General features: G+C 37.6%; 1 protein-coding gene across 2 annotated transcripts in view; it reads right to left on the bottom strand.

The window, feature by feature from the left end:
- Positions 1-1,056: 1,056 nt before the first annotated feature.
- The window catches only part of DCTN4 (dynactin subunit 4), a 44,406-nt gene continuing 27,308 nt past the window's right edge, over positions 1,057-18,154 (bottom strand). For both annotated transcript variants that reach the window (XM_049771856.1, XM_049771857.1), the window contains 4 exons: positions 16,106-16,160; positions 14,972-15,079; positions 4,953-5,050; positions 1,057-2,442 (listed from right to left, as the gene is read on the bottom strand). In XM_049771856.1, the coding sequence (XP_049627813.1) occupies positions 2,229-2,442; positions 4,953-5,050; positions 14,972-15,079; positions 16,106-16,160 (475 nt within the window). In that variant the 3' untranslated portion in view covers positions 1,057-2,228. The remainder of the gene's footprint in view (positions 2,443-4,952; positions 5,051-14,971; positions 15,080-16,105; positions 16,161-18,154) is intronic.

The raw sequence follows: 18,154 nt of genomic DNA, 5'->3' as shown, positions 1-18,154 counted from the left end.
AGCTTATTATGCCGATAAGCACTTTGAACAAAAGAATTTATTGATAGGCCAATCAAATCAAAGGCTTAAATTCCTTAAATTGTAGTGTCAAGTGCTAAGGATATCTAATCCTGCTGCATTAAAATTTTGCACTTGATCTAATATAATTCCAAATTACCAGCTACAGATATGGAATCAATTATTTTATTATCTCGTTAAGCAAAAATTATATAGAATGTAAGTTTACATTGAAAACTAACTTGAGGAAGGAAATATTAAACCAGTGGCTCTGATATTCTGCAGTTAATTGCCTTCAGAGTAAAAAGTTCTATGATTTACAAGTGTTTCTGCATTTTTGCGTCAAATGGAGGTTAGGAGACCAATTAATTCAACATTACTTCTGGGAACAAATATAAGCTACATGCTATAAATGCACTACAACTAGTGTACAGTCTATGCAAGCATGTAAACACCTTAATCTTTGAAACCACTTTGACCACTTTCAAAGTAGGCTCTAGCATGTTGAAAAACAATAACTCTACTGTATTATAAAAAATGAAATTAACTTCTGTGGTTTGAAAACTTGTCATTATAATTCCCTGCCCCCCTCCCCCCACTTCTAAGCTAAACTGTACTTTTCATTGTCAGGTTTGTTTTTTTAGAATGCATCAAAAACGTTACTCTGTGGAGTAGTGTTTGTTAAAATTATCCTGTATTTAAAAGTTTCCTCAATATTTTATTTCAAGATGACCTTATTATGTTCTATCTTAGGGTACCTGCTTTAAGAAAAATAAAAAACCAAAAACCTAAAGGCTTAAACTTAAAAAAAATCAGGGTTAAAAAAAATTTCTTCCTCCCTCCAAAATCTGTGGTTACTATACCAAAAATTGTGGTACAGCTGGTAATTTGCTTTGTTAAGTGCTATTTTAATAATACCACAGAATTAGGGTTAGCAACTTCAGGACAACAAGTAAAAATAGCATGTGTTAGGTAAGGAAGTGTTCTTGGCTATTTGCTGAACTACTTACACATCTGATGAAAGTCAAAAACTTAAATACATTTCTGGATTCAAGAGATTATAGTTGTTTTAATTCAATGGCAATAACATCCATTCAAACCATGCTAAAAATATAGCCTCATGTTTTCTGCATTCCACAAGAGAACTTTTCTATCAAATTTCATTGGGCTTTTCCCAGGTCCCAAATACACAGCACAATTTACTGAGTTTATTATTTTTTTAATTTATTTTTGGTTTTTGGGCCACACCCAGCAGTGCTCAGGGGTTACTCCTGGCTCTGTGCTCAGAAATTGCTCCTGGCAGGCTCAAGGGACCATATAGGATTATGAAGATCGAACCCAGGTTGGTCCCAGATCTGCCGTGTGCAAGGTAAATGCCCTACCACTGTGCTATCACTCAGGTTCCCAATTTATTGATTTTAAAGAGCCAGAGAAGAAAAGGAAAAGGAGTGAGACATATAAAAATTGCTTTCTAGTAGTAATTAACCCAGGGATATTAGCATTTAAATTAAAAAGGCATTTTTACAACCCTCCTCCATCTCTCCCTTGCCCCCACCTTTGGCATAACATATAATCAATTATCTGCTTTTCAAATTCTCTTTAAAAGTTCAGTATTGTACTGGAAAAACTTTTAATTACTGTTGATAATGATCTTGTATTCAATGAGTCAAGACCAAATGAGAGCACCTTAAAAATTGCAGATTATTTTTCAATCAGACACATTAAGTTAATATTTACTTTTCCCCTCAAATAGAAATTTATGAAAAGTTGAAACCATGATGTCAACTGAACGGGTCTGTTTAGATTTCTAGGTTATAGCTAATGGAATGCAGAAAGCAATAAAAGCTTTAAAAATGTTTTATCTTCCAATTTTATCTGAGACTGTGATCCTTTGTGGTTAATTTTGAAGACAGCATGGTCAGTTTTTCAGGTGGCAAATCTAACGCCACTCTAAGTCATCTGCTCTCTTAGGGTGAACCACAATGTTGTTATTCAGCGTGCAAGTTTCAGTGTGGTAAACATAGATTTACTAGTGTTAACAGTAATGAAAGTAAGGGGAACACCACTGGCCTATGTTCTCAAAACCTGGCCTCTACCACCTTATCTCCATGGAACAGGATTCAATCGAGAATAACTACACTGTTATAAATAAGGCCTAAATAGTAGCTTCCAAATTTTAATACATGTTTGTGGTAATCTATCCTTTAGACTCTGCCTGCCACGGGAAACATTTAAGGAAGAAGTGGGCCCAAACTGAGTTCCACATGCTGGGTGAGCCAGATGACTTCTGTGCCCTGGTCACCTTCTTCCATGGGGCGGATGGGGGCTGCAAGGTTTTTAAAATCATGTTTCATCTTAAAGCACACGGTCACTTCACCCTCCTCACGTTGTGGGGTCACTTTGATGAAAATACCCACTTTGTTGGCCTTTCTGAAGGCTATGATGCTATGGAAGGAAATAAGCATAAATGTTAGGCAGCTCATTGTTCAGCCAATCCACAAAGTCTTAGTTATTTTACTGACAACAAAACCTTTTAATATTTAATTTTTTTTTCAACAAAAAATCTTTGATGGCAAGGTATGTCCTTATCTGTTTATCAGCAATAAAGTTTCTTCAGCAAAAAATTAATCTCTTTACTTTTTTAATATTACAAAATAAATTTAGTTGTAAAATAGTAAGTTTTCCCCTTTCAGCACAAGAAATCTACTAGATTGAGCTCAATCACATGCTTGTGCTTTTGATCAACACAAAAGTATATCCTTAAAAATAATCCACAAATACATTTTTTGGGGTGACGGCATACCATAATATGCAGTGCTCAGAGGTTACTCCTGGCTCTGCACTTGAATCACTCTGGGTGGGCACAGGGGACTGTATAGGATACCAGGGATCAATTCCAGGTTGGCTGCATGCTTGAAGGCAAGCACCTTATCCACAATACTATTCTCTGGCCCCCACAAATACCTTTATACATATATTAATACATATTCTCTTCTGTCGTACTGAATGGCTGCATAGTATTCTATTATCTATTTACTGTAACTGTCTACAATGAGGCAGTTGTCACTTCACTCCACTACATACAATGGTGCTATAAATACCCCTTAACATTTACCTCTGCATCATGCGGTATATTTTCCATAAAAACATTGACTCAGAGCTTTAAAGGGATTTCTGCAACACTAAATCATATAATTTACATATAATTCCTATAAATTAGTATATTAGAATATAAAAAATTCTCTTTAGTTGCTATTTCTAGTACAATTTTTTTCTTTAAGTGTACTTTAAGTTTTACATTAACATGTGACTGCCATTTTGGTAATTAAACCATATTCAAGACTACCAGTTGTATAAATGGGCATCATCTTAATAACCTGCTTTCAGTAAGTTAAAGGCACTGTCATTTTTCTCCACTACATATGAAATGAAAAGAACAGAATTCAATCAACTATGAAAATGATAACTTTATCTCAGAAGCTACCAGAATTAACCTTTATATATTCATAGAATATCATATACCGTATTTGCCGGCGTATAAGACGATCCCCTAATTTTGCAGTTAAAACATAGGTTTAGGCCTATATTTGCTGTATCAGACAGATCGTTCCTGTGCTGCAACTGTATGTACCACAGTGAGCAATCACAACAAGCAAAGGTTCAAAGGTTATACTGTCATAGACTTCCTCTCTGACTTTGGCCAATCTGAGCAGGCTTTTGACAGTGTAGATTTGGGTCCAAAACATTGTCTAATTTGCATGCATCAAAAGCCTGCTTGGATTGGCTGAGTTAGAGAGGCGTCCGAGCAGCCTTGCAGTGATTGGTCCCTTATCATAGGCACCTTTTCTGGCAATTCCCTGGTGGCATCAGTTAATCTCCCCCACTACATGAACCAAACAACACCCCGTCCTTGGACCCTAGCACTGAACCACCAACACAGTTACGTTTTGCCAGAAGTGGCCCCCAGATCTCCTAAGTACTGTTTGGGAGCCCCCAAGAAAGAGATTTGGAAACGCTGCGGCCTGATTTTTTTGTTTGTTTGTTTAATTTAGCGGCATATTGAAACATTTTTCGGAATATATTCAGCGTATAAGACGACCCCGATTTTCGGTTGACTTTTTTTTTGTTTCAAAAATCGTCTTATATGCCGGAAAATACGGTAACACTAATTTCTAGAGATCTAAAATTCCCATAAAATACAAAGTACAATAGAATCAACATTTCACTCTACCGTAAAATCTAACTATAATTTCTATCTTATATAATTCTTCTAGTTTACCTTAAATTCTATAAGAATCTACAAAAAGTATTAAAGAATATATTTTGTATTGTAGTAACTGAATTTTGTATTAAATTTATTAAATAAATTTACTTTCAAGCTAAAAATGGAAAAGGAGGCGGGGTCTGGGTTGATTGCAGATAGTACAGCAGTACAGTGGATAGGAACTTGTCTGGTGTCAGACAACTTGGGCTCAATCACCAGCATCCCATATACCTAAGCCTCACCAGAAGTGACCCTAGTTTGAAAAGAAGAAAACTTCTGGGATGCAATACAGTAATCAATCACCAGCCTTGCCACTTCTTAAAGTTAAGCCTTATCTGCCACTGATTAACTTCACCAACTTTAATTCACCTTTGTTCTCACTCAGTTTTTTCAACCTATCCCATGCTATACTTCTTTATGCTCTCTTACTGACGAAGTAATGATTTTTGTCTATAGGCTGGAATTTCCTTGTGCCAATTTATTTTTCAGCTTCAAAGCCCATATTTCTGTATTTTGCTCTGACACAGGATTGTGAACCATTTTTGGTGCTGGGACTGGCTGCATGTAAGGCAAGTACTCTCTCATAGTAGTTCTTTTTATAAGAAGGAAGAAATAAATTATTAAAAAATAGCACGTGTCCCTTTCGGATGAGGCAATTATGGAGTGTGTAGTTCACAAAAGTATCACTCACTCAGGATCATCCTGAAAGTCCTGTGGTTCGGCCAACTCGTCATACTCTGCTGCTGCATCCTTGCCAGCTAATAGAAGCTCTTTGGGTGGCACCACCACCTGGAGAGTAATACAGAGACCTGCTTCACAAGAGATCGGTGTATTGTAGGACATTCATTCAAGGGAATAATGCAAACCATTACAATGACCTACACACAGAGAAGTAAGCAGGAAGTTTCAAAATGTATACCATTATTTTACTTATATTTACATACCAAAAAAAAAGGGGCAAAAAAGGGAACATTTTGTTACTGGTGAATTGCAATAAATTTATACATCCATATAATCAACACCATTGCACACATTTACGTAAATTATTAAAAAAAGTAAAAGCAGAAATACTAAAAAAAAATTAAAGTAAAAGCAGAAAAAAAGACAAAAAGCACAATATAATCTTTTTTATTTATCTATCTAGTTTTTGTCAATTTCTTTGATTTGGTGTGGATATTAAACTTGTCTCCATTTTTATTTATTTTTTCTTTCTTCTTTTCTCTTCTGTTTTGTGCTCTGTCATGTTTTTTATTTCAAGACCATAGCTATTATGTGGTGCCTATTTTTATTGCTGTAGTGCTCACTGGATATTTTATTTGGTACTTCTTTTTATACCGTTGTGGTATTTCTCCTTCTTTCCCCCTTTGTCTCTCAAACCGAGGATGAGAGCCTCTAGAAGGACTCCGCCCATTTTTGGCATATTGGATTTTTACCCCATTTTATTACTTTTCTTCAAACAAAACCACATAAAAACTATCTAGTCCCGCCTCCTAATTAGAGGGGGATATAATGGAGGTACCATGACCAAACAGTTGTAAGATCACTAAGTAGTAAGCTAGGCACAGAGGGGACAACTCATTCTAGAAGCCCGAAGGGTGAGGGTGGAGGATATGGGAGGCAGGATGGGAACAGAGGTGGAGGGAGGACAATTCGGTGATGGGAATTCCCCTGATACAATGTTAATATGTACCTAAAATATTACTGTGAACGATATATAAGCCACTATGATTAAAATAAAAATTATAAAAAAAATAAAAGCAGAAATATTAAACTTTCTTAACAAAATAAAGAACAGAAAATTTGAGGGAAGGATATAGACAAAAGTGCTTACTTTCCTGGGACTGCTTTGGGGAACTTAAGTGGGTGAATATGGAGGTTTCAACAGTGTTTTTTTTAATGCTTTATTAATCTGTTAAGTTTTTGGGTAAAACCCCAAAGCACTCCAGGTAGTGTTTAGGGTACCATAAGGGGTTCCAAGAATGAAGTCTGGGTCTTCTGTATATAAGGCAAGTTTTTATGGGCTGTGCTTTTTTCCCCCAGCACTATGATAAGGATACATAAGTGTTGGTTGCATTATTCTTTATACTTTCCAATGTATCTGAAAAGTTTGGTGTGTTTTTAAAAAATGGAGCTGGGTTCACACCTTGTGCCATTACTCCCTGGATGCCCTGCATGGGATGCTTATATCACCATCCACTTCTAGAACCCAAAACCATGTGGCAATTTCACCCCTCCACTGTACTAACTGGGGTTTCTGGTTTCAATATAACAGCCCTCTTGACAAAGAGGTTCACGAGTTATTCTGCATAAACACTGAAACAGTATGTTAGGGCACTGACCTTGTGAGATTAACAGCTTATAGAGAGAGTTACACTGTACTGAAATATAAATATTTTATTTTATTTTTGAATCACACCTGGTGGTGCTCAGGAGTTACTCCTGGCTCTGTGTTCAGAAATCACCCCTGGCAGGCTCAGAGGACCATATGGGATGCTGCGGATTGAACCCAGGTTTGTCCGGGGTTGGGCGCATGCAAGCAAATGCCCTACCACTGTGCTATCACTCTGGCCCCTGAAATAAAAATATTTTAGATCTCAGACAGTCGGTAATCTGAATATCAAATCACAGAGCCCACAATCTCTAAAATCAATGAAGAAACAAAGGAACTCACATGTTTTGGTAGATAGGGTCACTAGTCCTGCCAAATTATCAAGCTCAAACAAAGCCCCAAGACTCATTAATGAGAACTTAAGCAATGCTCCATGCAATAACCACAGAAATAAGGAAATCATTGGAAAAACAATTTAACCAACTGAAAGAGGAACTGATCAGGGTGTCAAAAGTCCATACAAGTAGAATTAAAGAACTTTAAAAAAAAAAAGCCAGCCATAACAACAAAATTTAACATCGCAGAAAATTCAATGTTCAACAAATATTGAACATTCAATATTCAACAGTGATAACAAAGCCAAAATACTGGCCATTACAAGGAATGAAGTGACAAAGGAAATTAGATAAGTGAATGGAAGAAAATGTAAGATTTGTGATAGATAATAGGAAGAGGAATAATCTTTGAATCATGGAATACCAGATAGAAGAGGAAAAAAGGAAGGGGAAGAATGGCTGGAGGTAGAATTAATCACTAAGAACTTTCTCATCTCTGAAGAGGTTTCTGCACAGATTTAAGAGGCCCAAAGAGTACCAAACATACACAACAACACTAAGACAGTAATCAAGATGGTAAAATCAAATGACAAAACTACTTAAAGCATTGAGAGAAAAAAAATACACTCAAATACAGGGTAAATAACGTAAGAATCAAACAGACTTTCCATATGATATCTTACAAACTAGGAAAGAGTGGAATAATATTCAAAATATTGTATGAAAAAATTCCAGCTTAGAGTTCACTAACCTGAAAAAATATCATTTTGACTGAGGGAGGAAAAGAAATAATTTTTTCAAACAAAAAATCAAAACACCATTTCCAACAACTAAACCAATCCTCTAAGAATTACTGAAAGATAAACAATAGACTCTTGCAATACAACCAGATTACACCACACACACACACACACACACGTATACAAAAATGAAAGCACAGACCTATTACTACCAATCTTTCTCAATGTCAATGGACTGAACTCCCTATAAAAAGACAAGAGTAGCTGGGTGGATCAGGAAAGAATATCCAACCATCTGCTGCTTATAGAAAACAAATTATAGCCAACAAACCCAACAACTTATCAAAAAAGAAATCATATACCCTGAGCATGTGGGATTCATTCCAAGGATTCAAGTATATTTTTTAACATATGCAAATCAACGTAATATCTCACATTAATAAAAGGAAAGATAAGAATCATATGATAACATATCAATTGATGCAGAGAAGCTTCTGATAAGATCCAACACTCATTCATGATAGAAACTCTTAAATTTTCCTCAAGGTATTAAGGTCCATCTATAACAAACTCAGAGCTAGTCTCATTCTTACTGGTGAAAAACTGAAACCACTTCCTCTGAGATCAGGCACAAGGCAAGGATGTCCACTACCTCCACTATTCACTGTAATATTAGAAAACCTTGCTACAGCAATAAGGCAAGAAAAACAAATCAAAAGGATACAAATTGGAAATTTATAAATTTATAGATGACATAGATACATAGAAGACCCTAAAGAGTCCACTGAAATGCTCCTAGAAGCAACCAAGATGATTATAAAAAGCAATACTGAAAAATTAGCTGCATTCTTATATACAAAAAAATAAATCAGAAGAGAAAGAGATCAAGGAGTTTATTCCATTTAAAATAGTATCCAAATTTGACAGCTAACCTGCCTGGAGCCTATAGTTAGTTTCATGACAGTGTCCTTCAAGGGTGGATACCCTGTATCTCTTAGGCTAAAGAAATTTTCTTTCTAATTTCCCCAACATTTACTGCATCTATACAAAAACAAAAACAAAAAAACAAACAACAACAAAAAACCACTTGCCAAATCTGTCCCCCCACAATTTAATTATTTTCTTTTCTTTCAATTTTACTTATATTTATAGCTTTTAGATAGGGGCCCCTGCCCCCCCCCCTTTTTTACTCATTTTTTTTTTTTTTTTTTGGTCTTTGTCTTTTTTATTTTTATTTATTTGTTTTTGAACACGAATTACTTGGTATTGCCTCACATTTATATGTCTCCCTACAAACTGAGAAAAGGAGAAAACGAAAAATGTGGATGGGACCTAGGGGCCAAACGGTCCCAGGAGCATAGAGTGAAAATAAAAATGATTAGCTCTCAATGACAGTAGAATCAAGAAACCCAAACTATAACAAGCTATACACAAAATGGACCTGTTATGCTAGCAGTCTAAGGGGGCTAGATGTGGAGGTAAGGGATGTATTCTGGGAACTATGGTGGAGGGACTTCAACACTGGTGGTGGGAACGGCTCTAATTCACTGTCACTATGTTACTGAAATACAACTGTGAAAAACTTGTAAAATAAAAAGTATCCAAGAATACCAAGTTATCAACTTCACAAAAGATGTGGGGGGATCTATATCATGATAACTTTAAGTTGCTTAAGAAAGAAGTAGAAGGGCCGGAGAGAAGCACAGCGGTAGCGCGTTTGCCTTGCAAGCACTGACTCAGGACCAATGGTGGTTCAAATCCTGGCATCCCACATGGTCCCCCGTGCCTGCCAGGAGTGATTTCTGAGCAGAGAGCCAGGAGTAACCCCTGAGCATCGCCGGGTGTGGCTCAAAAACCAAAAAAAAAAAAAAAAAAAAAAGAAAGAAAGAAATAAGGAGAAGACCATAGAAAATAAAAAAATATTCCATGTTCATGTACTGGAAGAGTCAATATTGTTAAAATGACTACCCTACCTGAATCAGAATTTATTGAATACCCAACGACAAAATCCCATATATATGGACAATTTTTGGTACAGGAGCTAAAAACATGTTATGTACTAAAGATAGCCTCTTGAACAAATGGTGTTGGAAAAACTGGATGTAAGATATTAAAACTTGATCCATATCTTACATAAAAGTCAATTCAAAGTGGATCAAAGAACTAGACTTGGCTAGAAATACATTGAGGAAAACAGGAAGATTTGGACTTCAATGGTGTTACAATCAAATACCACTGACAAAGGTAACAAAATCATAGATAAACAAATGGGACTACATCAAATTAAAGAGCTTCTGCATGGCAAAAGAAACATAGGTTACTAAGGACAGCTAACTGGGAAAATATTCTCTTTCACTACTTCAGATAAGGGCTTAATATTCAAGATATATAAAGTAATAATGTTAATCAACAAAAAAATTTCAAAATTTATCTGTAAGTGGGGAGAGGAAACAAACAACTACCTCTCAGAGGAATAAAAGTGAATTATTAATCACATGAAAAAGTGTTCAGCATTACTTATTAGGGAAATCCAAATCAAGACAACAATAAGGTATCTCATATCAGTGAAGAATGGCACATATCAAAAGTGGGAGGGACAATCTGCGCTGTTGAGGATGTGGTTAAAAAGAAACTCACCCACTACTTGTGGGAATGTCTGGTTCAACTGTGGAAAATGGTATAGAGACCACTGTAAAATCAGAATTGAACTGCCACATGACTCAGCAATTCCACTTTTGGGTATTTATCCCCAGGACTCACAGTTGCAAGAAATGATGAAATCATGCAATTTGATGCAACCTGGTTGGAACTTGAAGAAATCAGGTTGAGTGAAGTAAGTCAGAAGAAGAAAGAGAAGCGCAGGATAATCTCACTTATCTGTAGTATATAAGATTACTGTATTAGGAGAAACTATCCAATTTCCATCTGATAAAGGGTTAATATGTACGGTCTTCAAGGCACTGGTAGAGCTTAGCAAGAAAAAAAAATTGGACCTAGAGCAGTGGATAAGTAGTAGGGCATTTGCCTTGCATGTAGCTAACCTAGGACAGACCGTGATTTGATCCCCTGGCGTCCCATATGGTTCCCCCAAGTCAGGGCGATTTCTGAGCGCATAGCTAGGAGTAACCCCTGAGCACCGGATGTGGCCCAAAGTTAAAAAAAAAAAAAGAAAAGAAAAAAACGAAAAAAATCTAACCCTATCCAAAAATGTGAAGAAATGAACAGACATTTCCTCAAAGAAATACAGATGGCTAAAAGACACCTGAAAAAATGGTCCACATCATTTAGACCAAGGAGATGCTAAAGAAAACAACAATGAAATATCATTTCACACCACAGAGATTGGCATACAACACAAAGAACAACCAGTGCTGGTGTAGATATGGGACTGCTGGGGTGGCTGGCCCAGTCTTTTGGAAAATTGAGTCTCCTTTTACCCAGCAGTACTACTCCCAGAAGAGGAGAAAAGAAAAATGGCCCAGAGGCAGGCAGGGGGGAATGGTGGGAGGAAGAAAAGTGGGGACATTGGTAGCTGGAAATGTGCACTGGTAACGCGTATTGTACATTGTATGACTGAAATTCAGGCCATCCTCGACCCAGGGCCTTGGGAGGAAAAGGAAAGAGAAGAAAAGAAATCAAGGAGGGAAGAAGATGAGAAAGGGAAGTAATGGGGGAACAGGTATCTGGCTTTGGTTATAGTGGGAATGAAGGAGAATGGTGTGTATATATATATATACCCAAGGCACAGACTCAGCAACACTGAAAGCATGAAATCTAAGCTAAAACTACCAAACTTTAATATTTTAAGGTGGCAGGCAGGGGCTAGGGGAGGTTTGTTAGGGGGTTGGAGGATAATAAATTTATGGAAAAGCAGGTGATAGGAGTTGACAACGGTTGTGGGAATGATGTTGAAATATGCTAAAATTCAACTTTGTAACCTTGGTTCTTTAATTAAATAAAAGAAAAACCTTTTTAAAAAATGGGACCAGAGATAGCTTAAAGGGCTAGAATGCATGTTTTGCATGTGTGAAGCCCAAATTTGATCTCCCACTGTACAGTCCCCCAAGCATCTAGCTGAGTGTAGTCGGGAGTATAGCTGGGTGTAACCCAAAAACCAAAATCAAACGAACTATAAAGTAGAAACACTGATTCTAACAGTATTTTCTGAAATGGGGATGCTTGGCATGTTTATGCACATGGAAAATAGTCAAGTATTCTTCAGACTCAAATGCTATAACTATACTTCACCTACTATACTGGAGGCTAACAGATAATGTCAACCTTATTTCTGTTACGATACAAGTGTGGCTGGAGGGCTTACGGAGAGAAAAAGAGTACTAAGCTAGATATAAGCACGAGGTTCTTATTTTTGTCTTTTTTTTTTTTTTTAACAACTTACTAGTGTCATAGGAAAAACAAAACCCAAAACCAGCCAAATAAACAAACCAAAAACCTAAAATTAAAAACAACAAAAAAGGGAAGGATAGATTAAGTTCTATTCCTTTTGGGAATGAAGCTAATAAGTGAGATAATTAAAGAAAGGGTGGAGCCAATGAGCCTAGCCACTCCACTCTGAAGCCGTACATCTCCTAGTCAATGAACTCCAGTGCAACAGTAGAAAACAGCACACTACAAGCATGACAACGGGGAAACATTGCAGGCCTTCACCATGCATAGAGAATGAAGATGGCAACCTCGATGACCCAAAAAGTGCCAACCACCAATTTAGCCTCTCAGATAAGGAGTTTAGAGAAGAAATATGGAGGATCCTCATAGAACTCAAAAAAAGTATGGACCAAGTTGAATGAACCACAAATAAGAATTAAGAGGAACTGAAAACAGAACTGAGAAAATTCCAAACTGAAATAACAGGACTGAAAAACTTGGTAGGTGAAATGAAAACCTCACTGGAAAGCCTCTCCAACAGAGTAACAATGGCTGAGGACAGAATAAGCTGGAAGATGAGATTCAGAACAATTCCATACAAGACAAGAGGTTGAAAAGAGCCTTAAAACAATCAAACAAACAAGAATGTGAAGAGATGAAAATAGAAGTCTTTGATAAACTCAATAGAAACAAAATTCATCACTACGTCTGTACATGTCCAGTTCCATAGACTCACTGTTTTAGAGCTATAAATCTAGCTGTGAAAAATCATGGCTACACCAGCCATGCAGCTAAAAGCAAGTAATCTCACGAGAGGGTGGGCCAAGCACCCGTCCTGTCAAAGTCATGACTGCTGCATACATCACCCATAATCACTACTTTGCTTATGACCCTACCTCACCATTCCTCTATGGCTCTTTGTAGAGACAACAATTTAACCAAACTTCAGGTATGCTAATATTTGAACTGATATCATCAGAACTTTTTTGGAATGAGTGCAGGCACCCTTCCCCTGCTTTCTCATACTTCTGGAAGATCTAGCAGCTGAAAACACACTCTATGTATAAAAACTACAGTAGCAGAAATTGTGCTTTGAATTCCTGACTGTGCAGCTAAATGACTTCATTTTTGTTTAATACTTTCATCCGTATAAGTAACATAAAAAGTTAGGTACCAATGTGTATTTATTGCTCTAAAACAAATGAAGTAACAGCTAGCAACAAGAGCTTACTAAACCTTCTAAAAACGACTTCATTGGAGATACAATAATTTTCACAAATTTGCTTGTCGCTGTATTTTTTCCCTTCTCTTCTTTTTCTTTTCTGTTCTTTTAAAAATGACCAACTGGGGCTGGAGCGATAGATCAGTAGGTAGGGCGCTTGCCTTGCATGTGCTTGACCTGAGTTCGGTCACCGGCATCCCACATGGCCCCCTGAGCATGCCAGGAAGGCGTCCTGAGCAAAGCTAGGAATAGCCCCTGGGCATCGCCAGGTGTGGTTAAAAAAAAAAAGACAAAAAAAAAATTAAAAATTAAAAATGACCAACTATCTCAACTATGTGATACATAATCTTTAAATAAAGTAAAAAAAGTTATTTCCTACTGCAAAGATCGAATAGGGGAAAGGATACTTGTTTTGCAAGTGGCTGACTGTGTTTGATCCCCATCACTCCATATCTGAGCCTGACCAGCAGTGATCCCTGAGTACAGAGCCAGAAGTAAGCCCAGAACATAGGCAGGCACGGCCCCTACAAAAACCAAACAACACCCTCCCCCCATTTCTTCCTAAATGCATTAACCTAAGACAGAGGTCTCAAACTCAATTTACCTGGGGGCTGCAGGAGGCAAAGTCGGGGTAAAGCAGGGCCGCATAAGGAATTTCACACACACAAAAAAAGTAAGCGAATAATCACGAATACTGCGATATTTGAAGGCCGGCCGCAAGTTTGAGACCCCTGATCTAAGAGAAAGGTATGGCTATAATCATCATAGGTTAGGAAAGAAAGAAGGCCTACTGAATAAAATGAAGAGACAAACAACTTTCTAGGGCCTAGTGAGATAGTACAGCAGGTAAGGCTCTTCCTGGGTTCAATCCTTGATATTATATATAGTCCTCCCGAGTAATCACTGGAGTGATTCCTGTGAGCAGAGCTGAGATTATCCTCAGGTACTGTCAGGTAGGGCCCCCAAACACCCCCCACCATCCCTAAACACACACAATTTTTCAGCATGTAAGTTCATAACCACTGGATCTGCTTGGAGAATAACATTAATATGTAGTGTTTATCTAGAATGCTAAATTTAGGCATCTTTAAGAATATTCTGCAGGAACAGAGAGAGGACATTTGGGCTGGAGAGTAACTCAAGGGCTTAGAGCAAACTTGTCATGTTGAAACCCTGGGTTCCATCTCCAGAACTGCCTCGTCCTCTTAAAACTGTAAGCAGCAAACCAGAATACTGAACTGGAGTAGCCCCTAAGCACCACCAGAAGCCCAGAAATAAAACAACCAGCTACCCCCAGCTACCATCGACCCCCCTAAATCCCAAAAATAAAACCAGAGATAGAGACATAAAGGAGCAATTATGTTACCCAAGAATTTGGACTTCACTTCAATTAGAGGGAAGCCAAATAAATGTTTAGCACTAATGTGATGCTTTAGAAAGATAACTCTGATGAGACAGAGGATGGGAGCGAGGTGGGTCAAAGGAAAAAAAAAAAAGGTCAATTAGGAAGTTACAACTATCATTTGGAAAAGAAATGATAAGACCTTCAAATACGGTAACAGAAGTGTATTTGAGGTTGAAGTTCAAAACAGGATAGTACCAAAAGACAACTATATGGATGTTTAAATAAAAGATGGTGCAGTTCTAGGTCAGGTAAATAAAACCACTCTAGTCCAATGTAAGGCGACATAATCTTACCTTGGCAGTGCTGTTTATATCATCAGGATCCCCTTCCTCACATTCCAACAGTGTTACATGGGTGAGGTTCTCTACTGGATTCGTGAGAGTCAGGAGGACCTGGCTCTCCTGGGGAACAGAAAACGCTTCTTTCAAATATTTCACAAAACCATCGTATCCTTACCATATTCCTCTACACCCTTATTTCAGAGTATCTGAAATACCCATGTTTCTGTATCATTGAATTCTCAAAGTCCTCACTAATTCCTGGTCTATTATTTATGTAATAAGCTATATACTCTCGGGAATTATGCTTAATTTATTTAAGAAACAGAACAAACCCACTAGAATAGGCTAGATGCAAAAATTACTAGATGTAAAAAAAATTACTAGATGCAAAATTTTGAGGAATGTCTACTCATTCTAAGTGACTTTAGCTAAATTTAAAGTTTATGATCTAGGGATGGGAAGATAAGTAAGTAACAGGACAGAAATGCTGTTTTGCATGAGGGAGGTTCAGATTTGATCTCCAACAATGCATGGGATTAAGTGATCAGGATCATTCCTACCAGGTGTAAAGACTTTAAAGACTCCTTAACTTACAATATCTCTTTGTTTGGTATACTCTTTAAGATTAGAAAATAAATTTTAAATTGAAACAGGAGTATATAAATATCTCCCTGAGCAGCATATAAGGAAAAATAAAGGAACTGCTGTAGAATATTCTGTAATTCACTTGGGAAGGGCGAGGAGGAAAGGGCATACAGAATTTCAAAGAAAATTTGTGGTTAAAAAAAAAAAAAGCTAGCTGATTTCTGGTAACACCATACAGGCACACATGATGGTGAAGTGTTCTTTGACTGGAGAAAAGATAAAGCTGTCTGGGGATGGAGGCTGGGTATGGGTCCATCTTTTTTCTTTTCTGCACATAAGATTGTATTTCCAAATAATGTACACAACACCCTCCACACGCACCTTAGAAATGATATTAGAAGTAGTTTTAGTTTAAAGAAATGGTTTGTTTCTATATTACAAACTTCTTTTCTATATCTTGATCGTTGCATCGCATACTAAATACATAAATGGCCATCACCAACATAAACCCACACATATTTGATCCATTCTTTTGATTCCTGGAATAAATATGTTACTAACCTTCATGTGACGAAGGTTAGGAATTGACATGATTCTCACTTCTGGAATATAATTGCTATGTAGAAGAAAAAAGATATTAATATTCACTGAAGTCTTTTCGAATTGTCACTTTTTTGTTTTTTTGCTTTTTTGGGCCATACCTGGTGACAATCAGGGGTTACTCCAGGCTATGCGCTCAGAAATTGCTCCTGGCAATTTCCTGAGACACCGGGGGATCGAACCATGGTCTGTCCAAGGTTAGCGCATGCAAGGCAAATGCCCTACTGCTTGTGCCACCACTCCAGTCCCTAAATTGTTACTTTCTATAGCTGGCGAAGCAAAGACTCATTCTTCATATAGATTTTGACATGCCAAATAACCCAGCAGTCTTTTAGAGGTGCTTTCCCATATCCAGTCAACCCAAGTTCAACTCCCAAAACTGTATGTAAGCATGGCCCTGAGCATTACAGGGAATAATTTCGTTTGTTGTTGTTATTTTTTGGTTTTTGAGCCACACCAGTGATGCTTAGGGGCTACTCTTGGCCATGTGCTCAGAAATCGATTCTGGCTTGGGGGACCATATGGGACGCCGGGGGATCGAATCGCGGTCCGTCCTAGGCTAGTGTGGGCATGGCAGATGCCTTACCGCTTGCACCACTGCTCCAGCCCCATAGGGAGTAATTCTAAGCAGAGCAAAGTGTAAGTTCTAAACTATTCCTGGTATGGTCCCAGAACCTAACAACCTCTGGCCAAAAAAAGTGAAAACTCAGGTCTGAACTGGCAGTGAGTTTCATCTGTAATTTTATATATTCTAGTTTAAGGCATCTAAGTATGTACATAATGGCAGATAACTTTCTTATATAATACAAATATGTGTGGATATTTTCTGAATTATCTAGTCATTATCTACTTATTTACTCCTGGTAGTGTTAGAACCCAATGGCCAATCGCAACAATATTATTTGGTCCACCAGTGATAGAGATCAGTAAAGTCATCAAGGTTGGTTTTGGGTGTCACTAGGGCTACACTCCGAAGAGCAGTGTGAGACAGTAGTGTTGATAATGGTGGTGCTGGGTAATGCAATGCCAAAGACAGAATTTGGGGCTTCATGCATGCAAGTTATGTGCTCCACACCCTTTGAACTATCTCCTGGGTCCCAGTTTTTGAGATTTTATACGTTCAGATTATTTTTATCTTTGTTTCTCAAATAATAGGTGGGAAAGCATCTAAAACATGCCGATTTTTTTTTTTTTGGTTTTTTGGTTTTTGGGTCACACTCAGCTATTGCCCCTGGCAGGCACGGGGCACCATATGGGATGCCGGGATTCGAACCATCGTCCTTCTGGATATAAGGCAAATGACCTACCTCCATGCTATCTTTCCGGTCCAAACATGCCTAATTTTTAATTATTCTTAATAAATTAACATAAGACAAAACATTGTTGCAAAAACACTAATAGCTGGGATTAATTTATATTAGAATTGAATAGATTATTTAGCTTCAAATTATGTATTTTTTATGATCACCACCAGAATTAAAGAACTTAAATTCAAGAATCCCACTAATGGAGATTTGAATCTGTTATTTGGTTGTTTTTTTTTTTTTTTTTTTTTGTTTGTTTTTGGGTCACACCTGGCAGCACTCAGGGGTTCCTCCTGGCTCTATGCTCAGAAATTGCTCCTGGCAGGCTCGGGGGACCATATGGGATGCCGGGATTCAAACCATCATCCTTCTGTATGTAAGGCAAACACCCTACCTCCATGCTATTTCTCTAGCCCCTGAATTTAAATGGTTTTGATCAATAGCCAGAGTATCTGTATTAAAATTCCTAGGTAAGAGGCCAGGTAATAGTACAGTGGGTAGGGCATTTGCCTTGCATGTGGCCAACCTGGGGCCAAGCCCTGACATCCCATATGATCCAAGTACCTCTAGGAGTAATTCCTGAGCACAGAGCCAGGAGCAACCCCTGAGCAATGCTGGGTGCAAAACCTCCCCTTCCCCAAATGATTCCTAAGTGTTACTAGAAAAAGACATTTTTTCAAATCAAATGTAAGGTATTGATGATAAG

This window comes from Suncus etruscus, chromosome 4, assembly GCF_024139225.1.
Source record: "Suncus etruscus isolate mSunEtr1 chromosome 4, mSunEtr1.pri.cur, whole genome shotgun sequence".
Lineage (NCBI taxonomy): Eukaryota > Metazoa > Chordata > Mammalia > Eulipotyphla > Soricidae > Suncus > Suncus etruscus.
Note: the sequence above shows the minus strand (reverse complement) of the source record. Positions and strands in the feature narration are given on the sequence as shown.